The 26,288-nt window shown below is 40.9% G+C and overlaps 1 protein-coding gene across 1 annotated transcript in view; it reads right to left on the bottom strand.

Moving 5' to 3' along the window:
- Window positions 1-215: 215 nt before the first annotated feature.
- Window positions 216-26,288, bottom strand: part of BRIP1 (BRCA1 interacting helicase 1) — a 49,176-nt gene continuing 23,103 nt past the window's right edge. The window contains exons 15-20 of the mRNA XM_066563423.1: window positions 16,476-16,635; window positions 15,753-15,874; window positions 6,551-6,663; window positions 5,097-5,179; window positions 2,435-2,752; window positions 216-1,719 (exon numbers count right to left, since the gene is read on the bottom strand). Coding sequence (XP_066419520.1) covers window positions 932-1,719; window positions 2,435-2,752; window positions 5,097-5,179; window positions 6,551-6,663; window positions 15,753-15,874; window positions 16,476-16,635 — 1,584 coding nt within the window. The 3' untranslated portion in view covers window positions 216-931. The remainder of the gene's footprint in view (window positions 1,720-2,434; window positions 2,753-5,096; window positions 5,180-6,550; window positions 6,664-15,752; window positions 15,875-16,475; window positions 16,636-26,288) is intronic.

Here is a 26,288-nt window from a genome sequence, read left to right as displayed (position 1 = left end):
TCTACTCTCAAACAAAAAGTACCAAGACATATGAACCAATCTTTAGATGGCAAAAATCCTGCATCTTCACATGAATGTAGGATGGCAATGGAGAATCTTTTCTTAAAAAGTCAGTATGTTTTATTACAGAAAAATCCTGGCTCTTTTCATTGCAGAAAATGAAAGAAACATTAAAATACTAAAAAAAAAAAAAAAAAAAAAAAAGACTGGGCAAAATTCAAAGACCTTTGTGTACAATTTACATTTTATATGTTACATGTAAAAAGTGCTTGTAGGACATACAAATGAGAACAGGTTTAGACATGAATAAACACAGAATCCAGCCAACAGAAAAGGATTCCTCTCACAAAAGCAAAACTTAAAGAAATCTCAATTTTTTTTCTCAAGAAGCTTCTCATCTTCATCAAATATCAAAATGTGCACAGCTCCTGCTGGACATTTTGATGTAAGAGATTGGCAGGAATCAAAGTACTGGAAAATAAACCTGTTGTGGTATTTAGGCTGAATCTGTGACTTGATCTGCAAAGATGCTGCTCTACATGTTTTACTAAACAAACCCCAGTCTAACAAATGCAGAAAACCATAATTTGGTTATATGGGTGTTTGGCTTTCTGAAGAAAACCCCACTTATTTGACTGTATTTAATGGTGGATTAATTAAATCTGTCCTAGACAAACCAATAATTCCAGGTCAGGTCCTACTTGGGTTTCTATTCAGAATTTCCAGACATGATGTCCTCCAGCCATGAAGTCAGGATGAGGAATCTTCATCCTATCTAGAAAACTGCACATGGCAAAACTCCCCCAGTGAAAATGCCCAAGATAAAATGAGAGATGGAGCCTGAGGGAAGCTTTTGCTCCATGAGGACAAGGAAGGTGCAGCTGCCCCGTGCTGTTTTGAGGGCTGCTCACCACAACTGCCACAGGAGCTGTCACCAGGTGCCACCACTGCCCAGCAGAGAGGATGACACACCTTTATTTCGGGATCTGGAGAGGCTGATTTTCCTTTTTGGGGTGCTCATCTCCTGAGCTCCTCCCTGCTCTGCTCCTGCAGCCCCAGCTGTGCTGTCCCTGCTCCTCACATCCTCCATGGTCCCATGGGGGCTCCTGCCAGCCTCAGCTTTCCCAGGCCCATTCTGTGCTCCTGAGGTGCTGGTGGCAAAAGGAGCAGCAGGGACTGTGGAGTTCCCACATTCCCCCCAAACCCCAGAGGTGGAACAGGCTGGGACTGGGGGCTCAGTTCTCTGCTCCTCTGGCTCTGCATCATCATACAGCTCTGGAGTGAAGTAAATGCTCTCATCCTCATCCTCATCTAATGCTGAAGGGAACTCCCTGCAGGGCTCAGCTCCAGGATGTCCTTCAGCACCTGGGGCCTCAGCACTCCCAACTGAAACATGACTTGTTTCCAAACGTGATTCTGCTCCACTTGCTTTGTGCTCTGCAATTAATGCTGATTGGCATTGATTGGAATGATCAACAAGGTCCCTGGGCCCATTCCCATGCTGCTGCCTGCTGCTCTCTGTGGCCCTGCAGTTCTGGGCTGCAGGAGTTGAAGTCAGTGCCTCAGAGCAGAATTTCTCCTCCACAACATCAGCATTGCCCCAACCATTCGTTTCTTCTCTCTCTATTTTGATTGCTGCCATTTTGGGGGTGCAGTCCATGTCTTTCCTTCTCTGTTTTACATGGTGAGAATGGCTCTCTACATCAACTTTCTGGTCACCTGTGAGAAATCACAAAACATAAATTAATTGTATCTGATTTACAACATGTTTAGCACATCAGAATTACCACTGTTTTAGAAGGTTTATAGCGATTTTACAACATTCATTAAAAATGAATGTTGTAAAATCACTATAAACAATAATACAAACAAAAGCCCAGATGTTATAACCATCTTTGCACATGAATTGTCTTAATTAAATGAATAGATTAAGAGGCACATAAAGGTAGAGTATGGCTGGATTTGAAATTTGTAATGTTTATTATTGTGCTCTTTCTTGATTGAAATGAAATCAGAACCTTTCCCAAAATTTAGGGATGGATTTCACTTTTGAAGCTGGAACTAGAGGAGATCACATGGAAGGTGTCTCACAGCAATGCCCAAACAACAGATGTAGCTTGAACCAGAGCTCAACTTGCAATAATGCTACTCTTGATGTGTTTCAAATATATTTTAAATTATCTTCATAGTGCTCAATGGAAAAAGAAATTAAAATGAAACCATTTTTGATTGTACTATAAACTTATCAAAGATTACTCTTTTAAGACAACCAGATGGAACGAGAATTAATTTCAGTCTGTTGAGCACAGCTCCTCCACATTTGTGAATAATTATCATTTTCCACAATAGCACTTCTGTAATTTAAAAAAACCATTTGTTTCCTCCAAAAAAGATTCAAGTCCCCATTTGAAATTGCCAGTGGAAATGAACATACTTTGTTTGACTGCTGCCGTGCTGCCACTTGGCTGATCCCATGCTGTGGGATGAACTGAGCTGATGCTTGCAGCAAAATGAACTTCTGAGTCCAAATTCTGCTCCTGCCTTGTGGCAGGAGCATCAGGGGACAGAGGAGCGGTGTTCTCCTGAGGAGAGCCCTGTGAGAGGTGCCTGGGCTGTGCAGGGAGCTCGGAGCCGGGCCCTGGGGAGGGCTCCGCACCGCGCTGGTTGCGGAGGGCGAAGGCGCGCAGGGAGCGCAGGGCGCTGCCGAAGGAGCCGTGGTGCTGCACCTGCTGCCGGATCCACTTGGACAGTCCTGGGGGGAAAACACCTTATTGCAAAATACCTTATTGCAAAATACCTTATTGCAAAATACCAGCAGCTTATTGCAAAATATCGGCACCTTATTGAAAAATATCAGCACCTTACAAGAACACCTTATTGCAAAATATCAGCACCTTCTCTAAATATCAGCACCTTACACCAAAATATCGGCACCCTACACCAAAATATCAGCAACTTACACCAAAATATCAGCAACTTACACCAAAATATCAGCACCTTGCACCAAAATATCAGCAACTTACACCAAACTTACACCAAACTTACACCAAAATGTCAGCAACTTACACCAAAATATCGGCACCCTACACCAAAATATCGGCGCCTTACTCCAAAATATCAGCACCTTGCACCAAAATATCAGCACCTTACGCCAAAATATCAACAGCTTACTCAAAATATCAGCAGCTTACTCAAAATATCAGCAGCTTGCACCAAAATATCAGCACCTTACACCAAAATATCAGCACCCTACACCAAAATATCGGCACCTTACATGAAAATATCAACTCCTTACTCCACAATATCAGTGCCTTACTCCACAATATCAGCACCTCACACCAAAATATCAGCACCTTACTCCACAATATCAGCACCTCACACCAAAATATCAGCACCTCACACCAAAATATCAGCACCTTACTCCACAATATCAGCACCTCACACCAAAATATCAGCACCTTACTCCACAGTATAGCAGCAGCTGTACAGGCATTTCCCAGCCCTAGTCAGCAGCCCAAGGTGGAGCAGCTCTCTGGGCACAGACAAACCCAACGTTCCCAGGCATGGTGCTGGGGAAGGCTGGGAGAAGCTCAGAGGAAAGAAAGAGAAACAATTCTTATCTGAACCTGCTGGTAACAGCTGGTGCTGTGAACACGTGCAGTGTGCTGTGGAGATTTCTTCATCAAAGGGTGCTTCACTAATTAGTCAATGGTGATGTGCTTGAAGTAAAGGACCAATGAGGTCCACCTGTATCTAACAGTTTATAAAAGAACAATGGGTTTCTTAATAAAGAATTCTTGATCAACCTTCTGTAATACAGGGAGTCTCTGCTAATTATTGATCAACCTTCATTCATGGAGTCTCTGCTAATTATTGATCAACCTTCTGTAATACATGGAGTCTCTGCTAATTAGTACCTGGCCAGGGGCCTGTTACAATGACACTCTAAGAGTGCAAATATTTCTGTGTAGGTACAGTCTCAAAGGTTTCAAGAATTTGCTCATGAAGCTGCAACAGTTCCTCTTTTCCAGGGCTAAGAACCTGATTTATTCAATGGCAGTATTCTGATAAGAAAACTAAAAATATCTTTCTTTTTCTATTAAAAGCCTTTTCCTTTTTCATTAGTCTTCTTTTTAGGTTCAAACTGCTGCCTTGTAGAAACATCACTATATTTCTTTGTTGCCTGGCTGTTCATTCTGCTTGTTATCATGAATTATTTAAAAGTGGCTTACACAGAGTGCAGCTATTTATTATCATATTAACAGGGTCTGATAAAAATTTGAATAAAATGAAGCTTTTCACAACTTTGTGTCAGATTAAGTAACAGTAACTCAAAGAATCACAACTGTTCTACAACTACAGATTTTATAATAACCTGCTCCTATCAAAATAACCAAAATATTAAATATCAGATGTCTTGAGCAGAACAGCTTTTTACATTATATTGGAGCACAAGTAAAAACTGACTGTCTCAATTTTAGAAAGTGTTCCTGAACCCATTTAAATATTCTTTGTATATCAATTAAAAAAAAAAAACAAAACAAAAAAACCCAAACCCACAACAACAACAGAGATCTTCACTCTTCTGTGAAGTTTTACTTTTTAGAGAAAGAAATCTTACCAAGTGTTGAACATATGCATTATTTGTGCTCCTATATGAATTTCTAGAGTTTCCTGCAATAATTTCAGTGTATTTTTAGTAGATCAAGAAGGAGCTGGACTCAACTGCAGCAGCTGAGCTCCACCTGCTGACTAAGCCCAGCATGGGCTGGTGAGCTCAGCTCTGCCCAGCAAAAAGGGCACGAACAAAGGTGAAAACACATTCCTAAGCAGTTCATCTTCTACGTTTTATTTTTTTAAAGGTTGTGTGCAGGATCTGTTTTATTTCACTTGCATTTACTTCTACCCAGTATAAAAGTACAAACAGAAACTCCTTGTTGTATATTGAATATTCAGCAGTTCAATTTCTGTTCCATGGCTGGGGCACATTCTGACCCTTCCTACTCCCCTGTATTTGTACAACCACAGTTCTGTAATTCAGAGATTTCAGTATTTTTCAACATTAGGAGTTTCCCCAAAAGATTTTTACCTCTTACCAGTGATGTATTTATTGGGGTTCTTCCTGAAGCGGTCATCCACTAAAATAAGAGCCCCCCAGTCATTCCTGTGCCTTATACACCTAAAAGTGAGGGGAAAAAAAAGAGTATTTATGTAATTAGAGGGCACCCAGCAAAAATCTGTGGGAATTAGGAAACAGGGATTGCTCTGAGTCAGCTGGAATATGCAAAATTATACAGGAGGGGCTCTTCTACTGGATGCACCAAAAATTGTTATGGATGTCATGGAAGCTTCATTTTCCTTCAGCTGTTGAATGTACATGAAAACAGCTAAATTAAAAATAAAGCACACAAATATTCAACAGCCAATCAAACCACACAATTCATTTTCCACTCTTAACTGGGCAGTGTAAATATTGCAGAGCTTCCTGTATGGAATGTTGTGGTTTTATCAAAATCCCTCCCCACAGCTCAGGTTAGCAAGGTCTTTGGCTCGTGGTTTGATAAGGAATTTGTCCCTTTGTGTCAGAATGGAAGCCTATTTTCTCCATTTTAGACCACCCAAATAATAAATTAAACAACAAGTAATTGTCACTAAAGCTTGATTTAAGTTCAAGCTGATTTATTTCACTACTGGTATTCCACAAGTGAGAGCTTTCTTAACCTATGTAATTAATGCAGAGGAATTTAAGAAATCAGGCCTGTACCAACAAGAATCCCCAATGAGATTTCCTAATGTTACAATTTCTCTCAATTTTCTCTCTAAGCCTTCATTTATGTCATCACATTTGCATTAGGACTAATTCAGATCAGAAGAGTTTTCCAGCTGATGTTTCTGTGCCTCTGTAGCCATGACAGATGCACAGCACCTACAATAGATATGGATGACAGCTCTAATCTTTATTTATATGATAGATTTTGTTGAAGGAGGATGAATTAATTCTACCTTGTTAACAACATTTGGGGGAATTTTTCCATCTAGGAAATGGAAGCTACACCACTTCTTCTAAATCTGGGAAGAGATCAGTGAGCACAATAATTGAATTGACCTTTTGCAAAGGTCTGAAAAACCCCACTGCTATTTCTCCCTTTCAAAAATACTTGTAGGCTAAATATCAAACAAGTGTTCTGGGCCCACTGAGAGTGTGAACAATTAGTGCATGGGAAAAGGCCTAAGGATCTTCATTTGCTTTTCAAGCTCAAGAAAGATTTGTCTCTGCTTGTGCTTTTTTTTCCTGTGTATCTTGACTATGAGCAATAAAACTTCAACTAAATTGAAGTGGGTTCTGAATGTAAAATAAAATCTGAAATATAACAATGCACAACAGGCTGAAAAGCAGAGAATTGCCAGCACAGAGCAGCTCAAGAGACAGAATTTGCAATATGAGATGTTTGGCCTTACTGTTTTGTGCTAAAAGAGGGGAATAAATCCTTAAAGATGTCCCTTAAAAAAGTTGTACAAATTTCTATAATTTTAGTTATGTTTCTCTCACCTTCCCAGGGCTTGGTTGAGAGCTCTGTAAGCTTGAATTTCATACCACTGACTCCCTGATAAAAGGCCTCTTGTGCTTTTGTGCTGGTCATTGTACTTCCTCTTTAATTCAACCTAAGAAGGAAATAATAAAATATTTGGTTTAGGAATGCTGTTGAAAAGGAGATATTCTAAAAGGGGAACACAAGCAAACAGTGATTAAATAAGAGAATATATAAACTGTGCTTCAGTGTTTCACCTCTGTATTTTGTACACTAACCAGTTCTGGCTTCTGAAATTGCCCTTAGCTGTGATCTGTTCCAATAATTTGAATGTATTGCCATGAGCAGCACACACTCATCCAAAGCTCTGTGCCAGTGAGAGGAGGATGAACTGCTCAGACAGGTGAAAACCCCAGAGCAGGGACAGGTGATGGACCCAAAGCCCAGACTCATTGGCCCTTCCAAAAGGAAATGCCCCACTGGGGCTCTCCCTGTATCCCCAAAGCCACTCCTCATCCCAGCTGGGACCAGACTCTCATTTCCCAGTGAGGCTTCAGCAAATTCAACTTTTCCTCCAAAGAGCAGCAGTCAGTGACACCGAGCAAAATTCCAGCCTGGCATCAGCTCCTGAGCTCTGGAAATGTTTCACTGCAGAGCATGGGGAGATCAGGCAGGGAAAAACATGTTCCCCTTTTTAAATCTCATCCCTGATGCTTCAGAACCTGGAATGAACTGCCCAAGAAATCCCTTCCCAATCAGGATAACCACACACAGTGCCTGGTCTGAACTGGAACAATTTGCATTAGAACATTATTTCTATCAGAAGGTTTTATTATTATTATTATTATTCAACCAGAGGAATTGAATTATTATTTTTTTTAAAGAAGCATAAAACTACACCAAAAAGGGTCTTTCTGCTGCTCTTTTGTGAGTATTAACCTTTCTAAACTGACAAGTGAAAGGACACGCTTCAGGAGAGAAAACAGCAGACTTCTAACCTCTTCTGACAGGTAACTTTCAAGTTGCATTTGGACAAGAAATTTTATTTTATGTACTTATGCCCTTTAAATTGCCTGTCAAATTTACAAATTCAATCTTTACAGCCAGAAAGTAAATTCAGTTTGATTTCACAGATTTAATATTTGTTCCAGTCACTCAGAATTTACTGACTGGCATGTGAGGTTTCCTTTTTAATTTCCCAAACAGAAGATGATTTCTTCTGAATGGTCTATGAAGATTAAACCATTCCTTAAAAAGGAACTTGGCTTTACCTGTGCATTTCTACAAACTGAAATACTACCTGGAGAAGGAAAAGGGTACTGCTCACCTCTGGAAATGAGGAATGATGATGGAAAAGTTCACTGAAGCCTTTAAAACAGAACCATTGACAATATTCCCCTGGGTGTCTTTTGCCTCTGTCTTCTAGTCCTGGTCAGTTTTATAACAATTTATTTTTTGGAAGAATTGTGTTATCAGTAAGATTATGGCCATTTGGAACCAGTGGAGGTTTACCAGCCCCTCATTTTGCCTGTGCAAACAGTGCTGGAATTACTGCTCCTGTCTTATGCTGAAAAATGACATTATTTTTAAATACCTGCACAAACTCACTGAAGTAGCAATAAAGTGCAAACCAGTCAGATCACCTAAATAAAATACATTACTTCCACATTCTTCTAATGTCAGTGTTATCAAGTTTACTGCTTGTATGCACACCACCAATGACATCTCATTGCTCAAATGATATAAAACCCAATTTTTAATTGAAAACCCCATGAGTCTGGGAGGGGGTTTCACCCCAATCCCTTGCTCTAAGGGTGTTATATATCTCTAAAACTTCCTTCTATTAATTTTAAAAGAGTTACCAGAAAAGAAGCATTGTGTTTTGTGCCTGCAGTGCTCCTGCCTCAGCAGAGATGTGAGTTCAGTGTGCAGGGGGATGTCACAGAGACATTTTATGGAAAATCCTTTCCTTAGGATTTGTCCTCCTGAGAAACTGAGAAGCCTCAAAAACAAAGTGTAACCAATGGTTATGTGCTGCTGTGGAATGCAACAGGTGCAGCTGGGATTGGCTCATGTGGTTGTTTCTAATTAATGTCCAATCACAGCCCAGCTGGCTCAGACTGTCTGAGACACAAACCTTTGTTATCATTCTTTCTTTTTCTATTCCTAGCCAGCCTTGTGATGAAATCCTTTCTTCTATTCTTTTAGTATAATAGTTTTAATATAATATATATCATAAAATAATAAATCAAGCCTTCTGAAAGATGGAGTCAGATCCTCGTCTCTCCCCTCGTCCTCAGAGCCCTGTGAGCACTGGGGGAGGCTGTGCAGGTAAAAGGCCAGGGCCTGTCATTTTAATGCAATCAGAATCTATTTCATTGTGGACCTGCTGCACTCCCCCCCATCAATTCCAGGCCAGATTCAAGCTGACATGTTACATATGTGAAAAAGGCAGTGCCTCCTGCTAGCAAATCTCCACAACGTGCAGGAAAGCACAGGCTAGAAGGGATTAGTTAAAATGTCAGAAGACAGCCTTTTACTTCTACCTGTTCATCCTTAAAAACATCCTCCCAGCTCTGGGGCAGGATTTGCAGACAAAGAGCTGCACAAGGCCCCTGGCAAGCTCTGCCATCCTGTAGCTGTCACCCAGATTAGGCTTTGATCTGTCTGGGAGGTCACGGGCACTGCCAGCTGCCCACGTTCCACCTGCACACCCCTCCTGCCTCTAATGCTTAATGACTCTGACATCTTTCACTCTGCAGCATCAGCTGGGAAACAGCACGAGAAAAGATAAATGCCATGAACAATTCTTGGTTTTTTAAAGGATTGGAAAGATACTTGGAGGCAGTTTGTGCTACAGCTCAAGTGTATTTTTCAAACAGAATTAGCAATGGAGGTTTTTCTCCAATGACAACAACATTAAATGGCGTTTGTTACATTAGATTTTAAAAGAAGTTACCTGTGGTGATATTCCTTCATGTGAACAGACTCAGATTATTCAGGCTATAATGGATTTATACTGTGTTGACCATGGATTGTATGAGTTAGTTCACAGCACAAAGCTGGGAAGGGCAACTCAAAATCTACAGCTTGGTTTTGATCCCCAAAATGACCTGCAAATTCACACACAGAGCCTTGGAGCAACACACCAGGCTGGACCAGGTTTATTCACAATACACAAACAGTATTTAAAGCCAGGTATGCAAATACCAATCTATGATGGACTAACTATTTCTACAGAAAAATCAACCAGGACACTGTAAACTGATTTATCAGTGCCACGGCATGAAGCTGAATGGGGTAAACCCATTTGTTCATGTTGTGCAATTTAAATCAGCAACATGAACTGTGCTTGGTTTTACTTCATCTGGCAAAGTTTGGAGGGGTATTTTTAATGCATTACTTCACTGAACCAAATGCAAACTTTGCTTTTTAAGAACAAATACAAGTAACAGTTTGCAATTTTTTTTGTTTAACAAGTCAGGCCTGTTCTTGGATAGGACAACCCCTCACAAACATCTCCAAGTGCCTCCTGTTTGCTCTGGTAGGTAAAGGAAGAGAGCAGGGAAAGGCCAACAGAGCTGGGCCTGTGTCCCTGCAGGGCCAGGTGGAGGTGGCACAGCCACACCTGGATCAGCTCCTGCCCTTCCCTCCCCTTCCCTCTCCTCCATGGAAAGAAAAACCAGAAAATGGATAGAAACATTTTCTGCCATTCCACTAACTTGTTTCTCTGGTTTTATGAGAGGAAAAATAGTAATGAAAGCAAAGACGTTGCTCACATCATCCAAAAAAATTTTTAAAGTTACATTCATGTTTAACATCTACTAATTCCCCACGTCTTAAAAACAAACAAGCAGAGAAAATACCAGGTGGTAACTCCCCTCTTCCATCCCAAAAAAGACATAAAAATGTTTTTAGAGCAAATCTCCCGTCCTAAAAATCTCATGTGTCCACTTAGAGTCTCTCTTCCACCTGAAATAGCAATAATTCGAATTTTGCAGGAACACTTGCCATCTACTTTCCTCCTGACGAATGCCAAGGAGCCATAAAAGTTTGTGAGTGCAGGAAAGTTAAAACATGAAAAGCCATTTCTTTTCTTTTACATCTGAAAATCCTTCACTAGAAGCAGCACTGAACAGTGCAGCATTTCACTCACTTCAAAAGCAGCAACCAGGGCTGGGGGTTTAACACAAATAATGCACAAGTAAAGGCCTGGCTGAGTCACAGCACGAGCTTCAAACTCCTCAGCCCTCCCAGCCATGTCTAAACACAATATTCCCAGTTCTGAGCCCACAGGATAAAGATATTATGGCAGGATTTTATCTTTGAATGTTCCAAGCATTCCAAGTGCAGTGCTAATACATAAATAATGTGGAATAAGCAAATTTTTATTTGCTGAATTTTACCCAAGTAGATTCTGTCAATTACAGTAATTTATTAAGGTCATCCTAACGAGTTCATAGAACTGAATAAGGTCACTAGACACAAATATAACACTTTTATTTTCATTTCTATTTTATAGAAATACTGCATTTCCTCATAAAACAGCAACAACCCCTCCAACTGCCAACGAGACCCAATCAATATTTGTACTGCTCAGTTATCATCAGGATGCTGCCACCAGAAATTGCTCAGGTGACCTTTTCTGCCTGAACATTTCTGTGTGCACTCATCAAAATTGCCTTCCTTGGATAGCACTGAATAAAAAAAGGAATTATTCCAGATCCCAGACTTGCTCTGTCTCACAGGGGACATGGAAATACCCTGGGATTGAACAGTGCAATGTGAATGGGGATAAAATCAAAACCAGAATTACAGAGGTAGAAAAAATGGCACAATAACACAGTGCAAAGGGATGTTTCCCAGCTCTGGTTAAGCATAATAATAATTTAAATTAAATGCTAAAAGAACAATAATTTTCTTAGAAATCTTGCTTTTCCTAGAGTATGGTAAATAAGAAACAAATTTTTCTAGCAATCACTTATGTAGCACAAGATTCTTTCTCCTTTCAAGGAACACAAAACATATAGGCTTAAAAACTGCCACAAGCATTAGAAATTCAATATTGGGACTCATCATCATTCTGAAATGATAGAAATATCTCAATTTATTGAGAAATATCTCAATTTGAGATAGGAGAAATGGAAACTTCAGCCAAAGAGCTGCAAGATGTTTGTATCATTAAATTACATAAAGCCCAGAAAATCACAATTGAAGTGATGATTTCCTTGGTGTAAGAACAAAGGAGATACTGCCCCCATGGCAGCCAGGGAAATAATTCCCATTCAATAATTCCCATTCCAGGCAAACTCCAGCAGTGCCTCTGCTCCCAGCTCCCAGCCCCAGTGAGTTCATTTGCCTCTGCTGATGTGAAAGAATTTGACTTTCTGCATTTTCTGCTGTGTTTTGGTCAAGTTCTGCTGGCTGTTCCACGGTGAATTCCCTCTCCTGCACAGGATCAAAAGCATCTGCAGAGGTGGAAGTGCAGAAAAGCTCCCTGGGCAGGGGGACTCTGCACTTCAGAGCTGCCCATTCTCAACATTTCTCTTTCTTTTCAGCTCCCCAAGGTAAGAACAGTAAATTATGACTTGAACTAAACAAGTCACACTTGGCTCCAAAATCAGATTTTCCTACCTCTACTTTCAGGTCCCAGAGGTAGGCAGAGGAAATCCTGGTCACAGCCAAAGAAGTCATTTTTGGCTCTGAAATAAATTTTCCTGCTTTACTGGAGCCAAACTCTACCATTGAGAGCACCAGAGCTTTGAGCAATCCTTGAACATTTTCTTTTATATTATTTTGTTTTAGCAACCTGATTCTCCAGCAATATGAAACCCTTTGCAATAACACAGAATTAGGGGTTGGCCTCTTTCTTCAATCACTTTTGTTTATAATCAGGTCTGAGCCTGAATCATTTCTTTCTCCCTAACCCTGACAAAGTGGTTTAGACTCTTCTCTTTGTGAAAAGCAGTGAACCTAAGACACAATATGCCTAAAAACGTTGAAGTGAAACGAAATTATTATCTTTAAAGCCTCCACAGAAATTACTGTAACTTATAAAAGCACCCAGTTACTTAAGGAATTCCAATGTTTGCCATTTAATACCAGGATTTGTGGCATATACTTAGCACAAACATATGGAAAAACTAAAATTGGATATTATTCATCACACTTGACAATGAGTCTCTTGCCCAAGATTGATGTCTGGATCTAAAATGCCACACTTCAAAATATCTAAGAGAAGTTAATTAACAGTATGTTAGCATCAGATAACACATCTGTGGGATTATCCATCTCTTGCTGTCACATTATTTATGTTCCTTAATATTACAGCTCAATCAAGTCACAAATCATAAACCATATTTAGAAAGCAGGTTGATCACAGACAAGTCATATTAGTGGAGATGAGCCAACATCAAACTGCCACCATGAAATATTGCTCTGCAAAGGTCCAGTCCCACAAAGCCTGCTGCCTGTGCTCAGTGCTGGGAGCATTAAAGGGATCACTCCCACAAGGAAAAGCTCTGTGCAGGAGTGAGGGGTTATGGAATTGAGGCTTAAGAGGACTTTTATTAACCCAAAAAGCAGACATCCAAGTGGTTTTTCATGTAGAAGCCCAGCACTTTTTAGTGATTTAAACCAATCCCAGAAGTATATAATTCATGGCTATTCCTAGGGAATAGTTAATCACTTGCATTTCCTATTTTTAAAGGAAAGTCATTATCAATCATCTTATCAGTTTCCTCCCTGGTACCTCTGCTGGGCACTATTGCTGTGGGAGAGCCCCAGATGCACCATTTCTGTCCAAGTCCAACCTGGCCTGTGCCACTGTGGTTTGAATTTTATGGCTGCTGGAAACTCAAGATCCTCCCCAGAAGTTCCAGGCTTTACCCACTTTTCTGCTTCACCCACAAAATCCAAAGAAACACCAACCAAATGTGTGCAACTATTCCCTAAATGTAACTGCTGCATTAGGGAATTCCAGCTCCTTTCCTGAGCTGAAAAAGATGTTTCATCTTCCAAATTTCTTTTCTATTTCTACAAAGATACTGATAACCTTCTTCAAAGTGACCCTCCTTCACTTCATCCTTCTTGCAACTCAGCTGGTTAAAAAAAAAATGAGCATTAATCCAGAATTGTTGGGGATCTGATAACCCTAAAGCTTGAGCAAAACAAAATCCTGTTCAATATAAGGACATTTCAAAGAAAAGCCATTTTATTTTAGATCTGCCATGCAGATCTCGTGCTGTGAGACTGGTGCCTGCCCTGCTCTCATCCAGAATTGATCACTGCAGAGCTTTGGGCATTCCCATCTCTAAACACACTCTCAGACCTTGAGCTGTTTGCAATTTGGCAGCTACTGTTTCTAGCCCTACTGAAAAATTTAGAGGTTTTCTTCAGTCTAATTTAAAAAAATAGTTCAAGAGAACACTGATTTTTAAATATAGTTATCAGAAATGGACTGTAGTGCTGTGATTCTGTTATTTGAAATATTTGGTTGACCTCAAGGTAAAATCAAACCATAATCCACTGTGAAGATAATTCACCCATAACACATTATTTTCAACCTAATTTTGTATCATTTAGAACCCAAACCCATTGATTTTCAGGAAATCATTTGGCATTAATTATAAAGTTCCAGCCATATAACAAAGGATTTCCTAAGTACCCTGTCAGCACATGCCCCTAAAAGCCAGCATTGCTAACTGCAGAAAGAGACTGAGTACTCTTTAAATGTGAATTTTTACACCACAGTGGAGTGCATTATACTTCAGAAGGACAAAGAATGCTGTGGCTGGGTGAGTGCTCCAAGGAATTCTGCAAACACTGGAGGAACTGCGCTCGCCCAGCCTCCCTGGCCCTTGGAGGATGTGGTTTTTCCCAGCAAGGCTGGAAGCAGGCACATGCTGCAGACAACAAAGAAGCCTTTGCTTGTTCACTTAAGCTCAGAACACATCTCTCAAACCAAAGCTGAGTCTGTTTGGCCTTTCAAGTGCTAACCTATGATTTTCTTGTTTGATTTGGCATTAGTGAGAACCAGAATCCAGCTGCTCCTGGTATTTATTTATTCTGTGATCCTTCACTTTGTTTCTTGGCCTCACAGAGCAGTTCCACAAAGGAACACAGAGGACAGGCAGTGACAGTGACTGGCAGCACCTCAGTGGCACAGAGCCCTACAATAATACCCAATAATAAACCACTTTTTCAGTAAGCAGAAAGCCTAGAAAAATCCTTTTCTATATTTATTGGCTTTCTTTTCCATTCAGCTCTGCAGTGCCTGCTCTAATGGAACATCATCTCTCTGTCACACAAGCCCTGCTCAAGTCAAAAGGAAGGAAGTGTTGAGGTGGGCAGTTACACAGCACTGCAACAGGATGCTGCTTTCAGCACCTCCTGAAAAACACAAATAGTTCCAGATTTATTTAAGTGCAGCCATTTCCAACTGCTATTTTTACAAGGGGGTTACAAGATTTTGCCTAAAGTTACACGAAGCTTGAATATTCCAAATAGAGCTGTCCTCAGTATCCAGGAAGAGTTTATGTTGTGGCATAAATTCATGTTCAGAACTGCAAGCTAATAAAGCAGCACAGGCTTGGAAAAAGTTTCCAGTTCCACTGTGTGCTGAAGTGGGAGAAAGAATTACACTGAATGGGATTAGAAAGGTGAGACAGTGCAAGCAGTGGGATATACACAGTTATTTTGTAAAATAATAACATAATTAAACAGTCTTGATCTTCCCACCTGTTTTCTGCAATAACCTGCCTTATTTAAATCACTATTAAGAAGTTTGTATTAAAAAAGCAGTATTAAAAGTTTTTATTTTCTGCAATAACCTGCATTATTTAAAGCACTGCTTCAGCTCTTACCTGTGCAAGGTCACTCAAGGAATTCAAATGGGATGGAGAGAAGTTCAAAGGTAAATAGAGAGAAAAGGTATTTTGTGCATATTTAGTGCTTTGAAGATGACATAAACAAGTTGTTTTTTTTATTTTAGTAAACTAAATATTTAGTGTTTTGAAGATGACATGAACTATTTTAGTTTGTTTTTTTTTTTTATTTTAGTAAACTAAATATTTAGTGTTTTGAAGATGACATAAAAATCTGTTTTGAAGATGACATAAAAGTCTGTTTTGTGCATTGAAGATGACATAAAAATCTGTTTTGTGGCTATTTAGTGTTTGGAAGATGAGACAAACCCAGGCCAGGCCTGAAGCCATGTCCTACCTGCAGGTCCTTGACGTTGGGGAAGGGGATCCCGATGGTCACCACGGCCCTGGCGTTCTCATCACAGAAATCCAGCCCCTCACTGACCTTGCCCCTGCACACAGCCATCAGGAGAGCCCCATCTGCAAGAGCAACACTCAGCATGCCAGGAGCACTGGGGCTCACAGGAACTGGCACCAAAACCTTCTAAAGAACTAAATATAATATAATATAATATAATATAATATAATATAATATAATATAATATAATATAATATAATATAATATAATATAATATAATATAATATAATATAATATAATATAATACGACATGACATGACATGACATGACATGACATGACATGACATGACATGACATGACATAATATAATATAATATAATATAATATAATATAATATAATATAATATAATATAATATAATATAATATAATATAATATAATATAATATAATATAATATAATATAATATAATATAATATAATATAATATATAGTGCTGCAAAGGGTGAGTGGCTGTAAAAATAGAGACTCGTATGAGGGATGAGATTAACTCCACTCTGATCAATAATATTCTGATTCTGATCATCAACTAGCAAAATAATTTTAGATTTTATAATACAGGGGAATTAATTATGCAAGAACAATGTGTATCTACAACCAAATGTTAAACCTTGAATTTTATTTGAAGAGGCTGCATTCATTATTTGGAATGGCTGAAAAATGTACCTTTTTCTCCTTTACATTTGATTGCATCATAGTAGGCTTTCAGCAGCTCATCAAAGTCACTCTTGGCCCCTCCCTGGGGCTCTGCAATGACTGTTTTAACATCCTCCAGGTTCCTCCACAAGCCTGTGTGCATCCAGCGCTCCTTTAACTTGTCCAGCATCTGAAAACCAACAGAAAAATCCATCAACTGCTCAAACAAAGCACACAAAGACATTTCTTTTAATGAAGTTATTATTCAGTTTTTGTCTTTGTAAATGCAAGTTTTCCTACCATGCACAGAGCCTCAGCTGGGCAGCAGTTGGGAAATAGTGGGGAGCACTTATTTTGCTAATTAGAAATAATGCAGATTTTTGAGTTGTCAAAGCAAACTCTCTAAATCTATGACAGTTGCCATTAAAGAGCATCTTGTGCTATTCCTCAAAGTAGAGGAATGTCATCCAAAAATATGGAAGTTATCTGTTTTTTGATTACTAGGGAAGATTAGAAATAAATTCCAAATTAATTTGAAACAAGCCTTTATATCTTAAATTTCCAGAACATTTCAATACTTGAAAATTTACATGGAGAAGTTGGGGCAGGAAATATTGATGTGGGATTTATCAGCCTCCTCTGCTTCTCGAAGAGCCCATCAGCTTTGTTACACCTCCCAAACTCTGAACTGTGCACATTTCACTCCAAGTCAGAACATGTTCAAATAAACTTGTCCTGCTTTTAATGCAAATAGTGAAAATGCTGCATTACAGAAATCAGAGTTTAAAATTAGCACAGAACCTGAAGTCAGCTGGGTGGGGGTGATTTAGCAAATGCACCAAGTTCTACATTGAATTTTAGCAAGTCAGGGAGCCAAAAAGTCCCTCCTTGATCTGCACAGAGCTGCCCTTGAGAGAAGGGCAAGGCAAGAACACGTCCAGGGTGCAGCAAGGAGCTCTGGGTCAGTGCACAGAATTCAACCCTTTATTTCACCCTTCTGCTGCTCAGTGATCTCTGGTGTGTCACTGACACATTCTGTGCAGCTCACAGATGAGATTCAAACTCCCAGACTCTGCAGGAAGGGCTGTGCTCTGGCTCTGCACTCCCCTCCTGAAGACTTTTCCAGATTTTGCTCCAGGCTGCACAAACTGCTCCATCTGGAAGCTGCACTTGCCCTGCTCCATTCCTCCAAAAGCCACAGCATCCCTTCACTGCAGCCCACTTGTTCCCACTGCACTCCAGCCAAGATGCCAGGACCCTGAATGGGTGATTGTTACAAAAAGAATCTGTCCCCTGTCCAAATCCACAGTTTCAGTGCTACAGTGAAGCAGAACTAATGACAACTAATTGTTGTCACATTGGAGAATTTATAGGAAACTGGTGACAAGGCCCTTTGCATTTTTCATGTCCTCAGCATTAAGGATCTGAACTCATTCTCTGACATGAAGAATTTGGATGGGTTCCTCACAAGAGGGGACAAATGCTGTTATTTCACATTCTCCCTGGTTTGTCCCAGCCTCTTGCTTTACTACTGATGTGACACCATTAGCAAGCCAGCACAGAGAGAGTAAGTGCTGAGTAGTAGGAACAGTTTCCCCTCACACAGTGTGGCTGCAGAATAAATCATCTCTGCTAAATGTGTCTGTCCTCCTGTCTGTCCCCTTCCTCCCTCTGTCATTTCCTGGCAGAAGCTGTCTGTAATCTCTTTTTCTATAAAGGCTGTAATCCTGTGACAGCAATGAGTGTCCATCTCGCCATCCCAGCCTGCCAGTGCAGCCTCAGTTCTTGGATGTGATGTGGAGATAATTCTGGGAAGGCAGAGCCTCAAACACATTACAGCTCTCAGTAGATCCATTTGGGAGCTAACACCATTAACTTCCCAGATTTCACTGCTGCTCCTGTGCAGTGGGGCCACAGCAATCCCTGCTGGGCTCCTGGCACTGCCAGCCATGCCAAGGGCAGCCCTTGGGTAGAGCTCAATTTCACTTTGACATTCATGGAACCACCCAGCCTTTGACTTCCAAGGGTCCCTCCCCCCTGATTTTCTCCTCTCCTCTTGTCCCACCCATGGGATTTCTCCCCAGCACCCCTTAGGAAGTGTTCTTCCTCACAAAAATTCCTTAATCCCTCAACTCCACTGTATTTCTCTCGTATTTGAAAGAAGTAAAATTTATATCCAGAACTGCAAAGACGGCAGGAGAAAACCTTTATCCAAATTCTTAAGAAAAGATCTTTTCTCTTTGTGGGCTCCCCTCCCTTGGCCCAAGGTTCAGCTTTCTTGTTCCATTGACAGCAACCCCCACAACAAAAATCTGTGATTTTGATGGAAATATGGGAATTATTTATGAAATCTTTGGCAAGAATGGAACAATTCATTTAATTCACACACCAGCTATTACCTCTTCCATTAATGGAGTTTGCTAGATATGGAAACTTTCCTTGTATCCACAAAAACACAGGACCCATGGCATGGACAGACATTAAAACAACAAGAATTATGGAGCTGACTGAATACAAATAAATAAAATATAGAACACACACATGCCTCAGAAGAGCCAGGAACCAAGTGCGGGTTTCTCATAAAAAATTATTTCACTTTGGGTCGGAAAAGTGCAAATGGGAGCAAGATCTAATGCCAGGAATCACAGGAAGGAACCATTAATGCCCCCAGTCAGGCACTCCTCCCACCCAAGGGAATAATAGCTCCTGCACTGGAAGGCAGCCTGGGTATATTTTATTAAATCCCTTAAAAATGGCTTCTCAAATGCTTTATTAACAAATGCTCTTCCTCCAAGAGAGCAGAAAATCTTGTTAGAAAGAATCTGTCATCTCCCCATGCACCGAGGGCTGTTTACTGGGATGGCTTTTCCCTTTCATTGCTTGCTGCAGTTGAAGGACACCTGTCAGCTATGATCCATGAAGACCTGGGGCTCAGGGTGGAGCTCTACCACCCATCTCTGCCAGCATTCTCTTCTGAGCAGTTGTTGGAATATTCTGGAAGTTTGGGGATGGGGGGAGCTGTTTTCTCCTTCCCTCCAAGGCCAAACCCTCCCATGTGTGCCCACAAAGGAGCAGCTTTGCCCTTTTCCATTTGCTGCTTTGTTTTATACAGTGCCAAAAATCACATTAGGAGGCTCCCAGGTCACGAAGCAAACCCAGAGATTTGTTTAATGTATTTCACCCTAAGGCAAGTTGATTGTAATTTCCACCATTGGATCAAACCTGGAGTTAACTTCAGGTTGCTGGGGCTGTGCTTTTCCTGCAGGGTCCATCACCTCCTGACAGAGTTGTGGAGTACAAAACAGCTGAGAAAAGAGGAGGTCTAACAGAAAAATTCTGGTTTATTTAACTCTTTTCCTGCTAATTTCCTTACATAAAATATCCCTTAAATATTTTAGCATTGATTCACATCATGAATGGGTCACACCTTGTCAGCAGAGAAAAAATGGTACCACAGAAATAATCAAAAGTGCTTGGGGAAGCAACAAAGCACCCAAAAAATATCCAAGGATGCTCCAGAGCAGTGCAGGACAAAAAGGATTTGACCTAAGAAGCACCTGGCAGCAGAGTAAACCAGCTCTGACTTTACTGGGTAGTTTAAGAGTTCACAACTCTTAACTATTTAAAATAATTATCATTGCAATTCCATTGTGTCCTTGTGCACCTGTAAAACCACAATCTGTCTCATTTCCCCTCATTTACACAATAACTGGAGAAAAGTTATTTCAAGGTGAACAGAACTTACACAAATATCTTGTAACCCTTCTTAAAAATCTTAAAAATTGTACCCTAAAATAACCCCACTCCTTCAAAGTTTTTTTTGATCTTGGCTCTATGTAATGATATGAAGTTGCACTTATCATTGTAATTCAAATATTCAGGTAGTTGGAGGGGAGAAAGGCAAGAGCCATTAGGTTTTCTTAATAAAAATCACAGTATTGGCACCAGTGTCAGTGCAAAAAGTCTGAGCTGCCCAAGGGAGCAGCATTGATCTAAAAGCCTTTTCCCTGTGCTTGCTCCCAGGGTTTTCTTTGTGAACAAGCACTGCTCAAATCCAAGTGTGTCTCCAGTGGGCTGGAAATGTGTTTGAAGGGTCAAACAGAAGTTCCACAGGCAGGCAGGCAGCACAAAACTCCAGAGATGCCAACAGGAGCTGGGCACCAGGAGCGGAGCTGGGCACAGAGAACTTCAGGGAGAACAAGGGGGCTCTGGGCACTGGGAATGAAAGGGGGGACTGGGACACAAAGTGGGGGACTGGGACACAAAGTGGGGGACTGGGACACAAAGTGGGGGACTGGCACTGAGATGGAGCCCCTGGCACTCCAAGGGGAGCCCCTGGCACCAAGCAGGGCTCTCATGCCCCCCACCCACATGGAGAGTGGCCCAGAAGGCCCCAGTGCTGCTCTAAGCATTGCTGTGTGGTGTTTGTACCTGGCCAGATCAATAACAGCTATCACAAAAGGTGCCACAACCAAAGAGGCTTTTTTTTTTTAAACTCTGAAAACTCTTAAATTCAGAAGGATTGTCAAGAAGAAATGCACTTCCCTTGCTTTGCTACAAAGTATTTCCCACCATTTGGGCTGCCTGCAAAAGAACCAAGCCCAGGTTGTTTAGTGTCACAGAACAACTCAGCCTCCACCTGCACCAGCTGCATCCTCTGCTCCTTTCAGTGAAAATAAATGGAAACATGGAAAGAAAGCCCATCCACCCTGGCAGGTCCTTCTGCAACTTGAAGCTGTAGGTGAAGGACATCGAATTTTCCACTGGGGCAATCTCTGCTGCTCCCAGGCCCAGGGGTTCTTCTCATGGCTGATTCCAGAGGAACTGAATTCCCTTCCACACCCTTCCTGATTCCAGAGGAACTGAATTCCCTCCCACACCTTTCCTGATTCCAGAGGAACTGAATTCCCTTCCAGACCTTTCCTGATCCATAGGAACTGAATTCCCTTCCACACCCTTCCTGATTCCAGAGGAACTGAATTCCCTCCCAGACCTTTCTCTGATCCAGAGGAACTGAATTCCCTTCCAGACCTTTCTCTGATCCATAGGAACTGAATTCCCTTCCAGACCTTTCTCTGATCCAGAGGAACTGAATTCCCTCCCAGACCTTTCCTGATCCAGAGGAACTGAATTCCTTCCACACCTTTCCTGATTCCAGAGGAACTGAATTCCCTTCCAGACCTTTCCTGATTCCAGAGGAACTGAATTCCCTCCCAGACCTTTCCTGATTCCAGAGGAACTGAATTCCCTCCCAGACCTTTCCTGATTCCAGAGGAACTGAATTCCCTCCCAGACCTTTCCTGATCCAGAGGAACTGAATTCCCTCCCAGACCTTTCCTGATCCATAGGAACTGAATTCCCTCCCACACCTTTCCTGATTCCAGAGGAACTGAATTCCCTCCCAGACCTTTCCTGATCCATAGGAACTGAATTCCCTCCCAGACCTTCCAGGAGCAGCTCTGCTGGGCCAGCTGCTTTCCCCCAGCTGGAATTTTTGTTCCAATCCCTCAGGTCCCAGGAGAATCACCTGGATCAATGTTCCACTTCCATTATGAAAGGATGGAACTGTCCCTATATTAGGGATAATCCTAAAACATATTCAGACATTAAATCAAGGCATTAAATTCCTGTTGTTTCAAAGAGTGGAGAGTGCATCTGGCTGGATTTCACCCACTTTTTTTTGGTATTACAGGTTCCCATTAAATTAATTTCTTCAGTGATTAAGATGCCTTGGAAAAGTGGACAATTAGCAGAAGTTATTTGACAGTTCTTGAACTAAAAACTTTGCCAAAACTTGGTACCAAACGACCCAGAATCCTACAGGCAGCTGAGCTCCAGGAATACTGGAACTCTTCACTTTGGGGAAAAAAAGAATAATTTACAAAGAATTTACCAATGTGGGGTGACAGGAACATTAATTTATTCCATTTCCACCTTTAGTTAAAAAACAAACAAACCAAGCCTAAAACAAAACCAACAAAAGCAACAACAACAACAAAAAGGGCCCTTGAGGTTAAAAATGAACAGAAAGGAAAAAACAGAAAGGAAACAACACAAAAGTGAAGGAAGAAAGGAAACAGGAATGAAATGGGAATAAAAGATTGAAGGGACAAGAACAAACTGCCTGGAAGGATTGGTGTGAAAGGAAAATTGAGTTTCCTTCCAAAAACAGGAGGGAAAATATTTAGGCTAACTATCCAATAAACTCCAATGTCCCTTATCCCAATCTCTGGAATCACTCTGGAACAGCACCCTGGAACTATTAAAATATTAAAAACAGCACCATCCAAAGCACAGCGTCCCTCAACAAGAGCAAAGCAAGAAAGCAAAGCAAGCAAAGAAACCCAAGCACATTTATCAAAATCACCAAAATTATCCCACACTTTGAGAAGGACCAGAACAATATTCCTGCATCTCTGGGCCACAAGTCATTTACCCAACTGGCAGAAATAATCCACATTTCACCTTCTCTTCCTCTTAATCACCCCACAGACTTTTCCAAAAGGTCATTTAAATCATATTTTTCACCAAAAACAAGAGAAAAGCCTCAATTTTGCTCAACACCCAGACATTTGCACTGCTCTGGGCTGGGACTCCAGCAGCCAAGAATAACTGAGGCCATTGAATTATTTAAAGCAGTTGTTTGCACTCAATTAGATTTTCATGAAAGGTTAAGCAAGAAACTGATTCACAGCCCCTCCCCATGTTTATAGGAGGGTTTTAACACAGGAAAAGTCATTGGAATGACTGAGCCAATGCAAAATATAAACTTTTTTTCACAAAAAAAAGGTATTTTAAACTTCAAATTTCATTTTCTCAGCTTCAAATTCTAACATTTAATTTCAAGAGAATGTGAAAATATCTGTGCCAAAATATTTCATTTTTGAAGTAAAATTTACTTTTAAAGTAGAGCTTTACATTCCCACTGTTAATAGGAAACTGGAGAGAAATATTAAACATCCATATAAATACACATGCACAGGGTAATCTCGTCTTTATGGACCAAAAATAAATTGATTTAGTGCAGAATTTGAATGGCAACAGGCCACACAAGGATGTTATTCTTGTCAAGGAGAGGCTTCAGCTGCTTTCTCCTGCTCATTTCCCATTTATTGCATCAGGGGCAATGCAGAGAAGGGTTCTGAACCTGCCTGGTTCCCTGAGTACAAATTCCAGCTGAATTCCTGCCTGATTCCCCTTCCCAAAGAGCCACAGAGCCTCTGGAATGAAATGCTCCAGAAGAGCAAAACAGAAATTACTAAAAAACATTTAAATGATTCATCCAAGAGGCTGTGCAGGGACCTGGAGCCATGTCAGACATTTATTCTGATATTTTCCATTTCTCCCCCAGTTCTGAGGGAAGATCACAGAGACTCTGAGTTGTCCTAACAGTGGGCAGGGAGTCTGGGCAAAAGCTGCCCTGGACTGGAGATCTCCAGCACTGTGCTATTCCAGGGGATTTGTCTCCTCATCTCTCTATTTCTCCACAGCAAAAAATGAGTTTGAAGGATAAAACTTCAAACCATGGAGGTGGGATTTTCAAGACTCCTTGGAAAAGGCATCTTTTCAAATTGAGAAGTATCACACTTATTTTCTCCAGGAGAGTTTTAAATAAACATGAAATCAATCCAAATATTTAGGACCAAGAATGGTGTATTTTAAACCATGGAGGTGGGATTTTCAAGACTCCCTGGAAAAGGCTTCTTTTCAAATTGAGAAGTATCATATTTATTTTCTCCAGGAGAATTTTAAATAAACATGAAATCAACCCAAATATTTAGGACCAAGAATGGTGTTGAGATGCCCACAGATGGTAGGAAATGTGGGGTAAAATCTGTGCTCATCCCCACAGACACTGCAGGGGAAATTTTAAAAACAGGAAAAAATTCAAGAGCTAAAGCTACTGTGCAACTCAACTAAACCCTGAGCAGGGTGAAAACCTCTGCATTGTGACCAAGGTTCTGATCACCATGTGCACACTCCAGCACAATAAAAGGTGAATAATTCATCCTCATTTTCCAAGGCAAAGGATGCATCACTCAGCACGGGGATTTCGCTGGCAGGGTTTCTCTTTGGGGACAGTGACAAAGTGGTGCTCAGCAGCAGGAACCTGGAGCACTGAAGTGTGTTCCATGTGCCATAAATCAGCACTGCAGCCACAGGACGTCTCTCTGGTCCCAACATCCCATCAATTTTTCAATAACCCCCTTAAATAATGGAAAACGTGAACGGCGACAACAGTAATGAAAAATGAAATGTTTTGCACACCAAAGAATTCAGAATAACACTGTTAATATGGTGCTTCTGCAGCTAAAGAAGCTTTTTTATAGACATTTTCTCCCCCAAAACCCAGCATGTTTGCCCCCCAAACAAGCTGGAGAGTTTTTGTTCAGGTTTTGAGCTCTGTGGCTGCTGGTTAGGAACAACCTGCTTCAAACCAGGCTTTCTTTTGTGGTTTTAAAATGAACCAAGACAATGAGTTCTGTGTTCCAGGAGCTGCTTGTACATCCACCCTAGGCTATCATTACACCTTCCCATCCCAGGGAGGGAAAACCCTTCATGCAAAGAGAAAAAAAAAAAGATTTTTAAAAGGATGGTTTAAATCCTGGTCTGGAATAAAACAGAAAATGATGAAGTGGCCATGGATGAAGCCAGCATCTCCAGTGCTGCTCTTCCCCAGCCAGAAGCCAAGCTCAGTCACCTCTGACCTCTTTGTGTTTTCAGAATAAAGGGGAAAACAACCCAAGGCAGCCCCTGGCACTGGGAGCCTGCCCAGGGTGCCCAGGTGCCAGCTCTGAGCTGCTCCTTCCCCAAGCACAACAGGAAATGCTGCTCCTTGTGCCTCCACACATATATCAGACAATCCTATTAACTAACTCACTTAATTAATAACCTCAGTATTTCTTCCAAGTTCCCAGCTCAATCCCTTCTCCCTCCTTCCATTCTGTCCCGCCCAGAAAAATTACAAAGAAAGAAATGACAGACTTTTTTTGATTCTTAGGAAAATAATTTCTCACCTAATGATGAAAAATTGGAAGTAAAAGCTGAAAATGAAGTTTTTACTGTAGCACATTGCAAGTGATTTGTTTTGAAATATTTTTGCTAGAAATGAGTCCATTAGTGTGCTGTAAAATGAATCAAAGTGCAGTGAATGCTCTTTGGAATACATCACTCACTAATTAAATGTTCTCACACAGGAGCTTGCTTACCCTACCAGAAGGTGAAACTGGGCATGATTTTTCTCATTTTCTAAGTTATGAGTTGTTGGCTCCCAGACCTCCCAATGATGTCAAATTTCTCTGAATTTAAAACAGCCCAAGAACTCCTTTCAATACATTGAATATTCAGCTTCTTGTAGGAGCTGTTTCACTGCTGATGCAGACCATGCCCCTAAATAAATTCTTTCCAGTTATTTCCTCTCATATCTGGTGGTTTTCACACATGAAGAAGCCACATCAGGAACTGAATCTTCCCAGACATGGCAAAGGGACCAAGAACTCTGCAGGTTGCAAAGGTTCAGAACATTCACGTCAGAATAACCTGGGCAGGATACACCTTCCTAAGAATGGATATCATTCCCTGTTCACAACTGCTTTCCTTCCCCTTCATTAAAACCTCCTGAGGAGAAGGACGTGTTCACCCTGTTAGTGACTATCAGGATTCCAGCATTCACAGAGTGCAAACTTCTTGCCTGTGAAAACTCATTTTCAATGCAGTTCCTACATAAATAGGAGGAAAAATATGCAAGCAGCAAGTGTTAATTACAAGGGAAATTGGAGCATGTGTTAACGAGCTACAACAATTCAGCTTGCAGCACTTTGACAAGTCAGAGCTCAGGAGTGA

This window comes from Molothrus aeneus, chromosome 20 (genome assembly GCF_037042795.1).
Source record: "Molothrus aeneus isolate 106 chromosome 20, BPBGC_Maene_1.0, whole genome shotgun sequence".
Taxonomy (NCBI): domain Eukaryota; kingdom Metazoa; phylum Chordata; class Aves; order Passeriformes; family Icteridae; genus Molothrus; species Molothrus aeneus.
The sequence above is the reverse complement of the archived record's forward strand: the minus strand, read 5'-3'. Positions and strand labels throughout refer to the sequence as shown.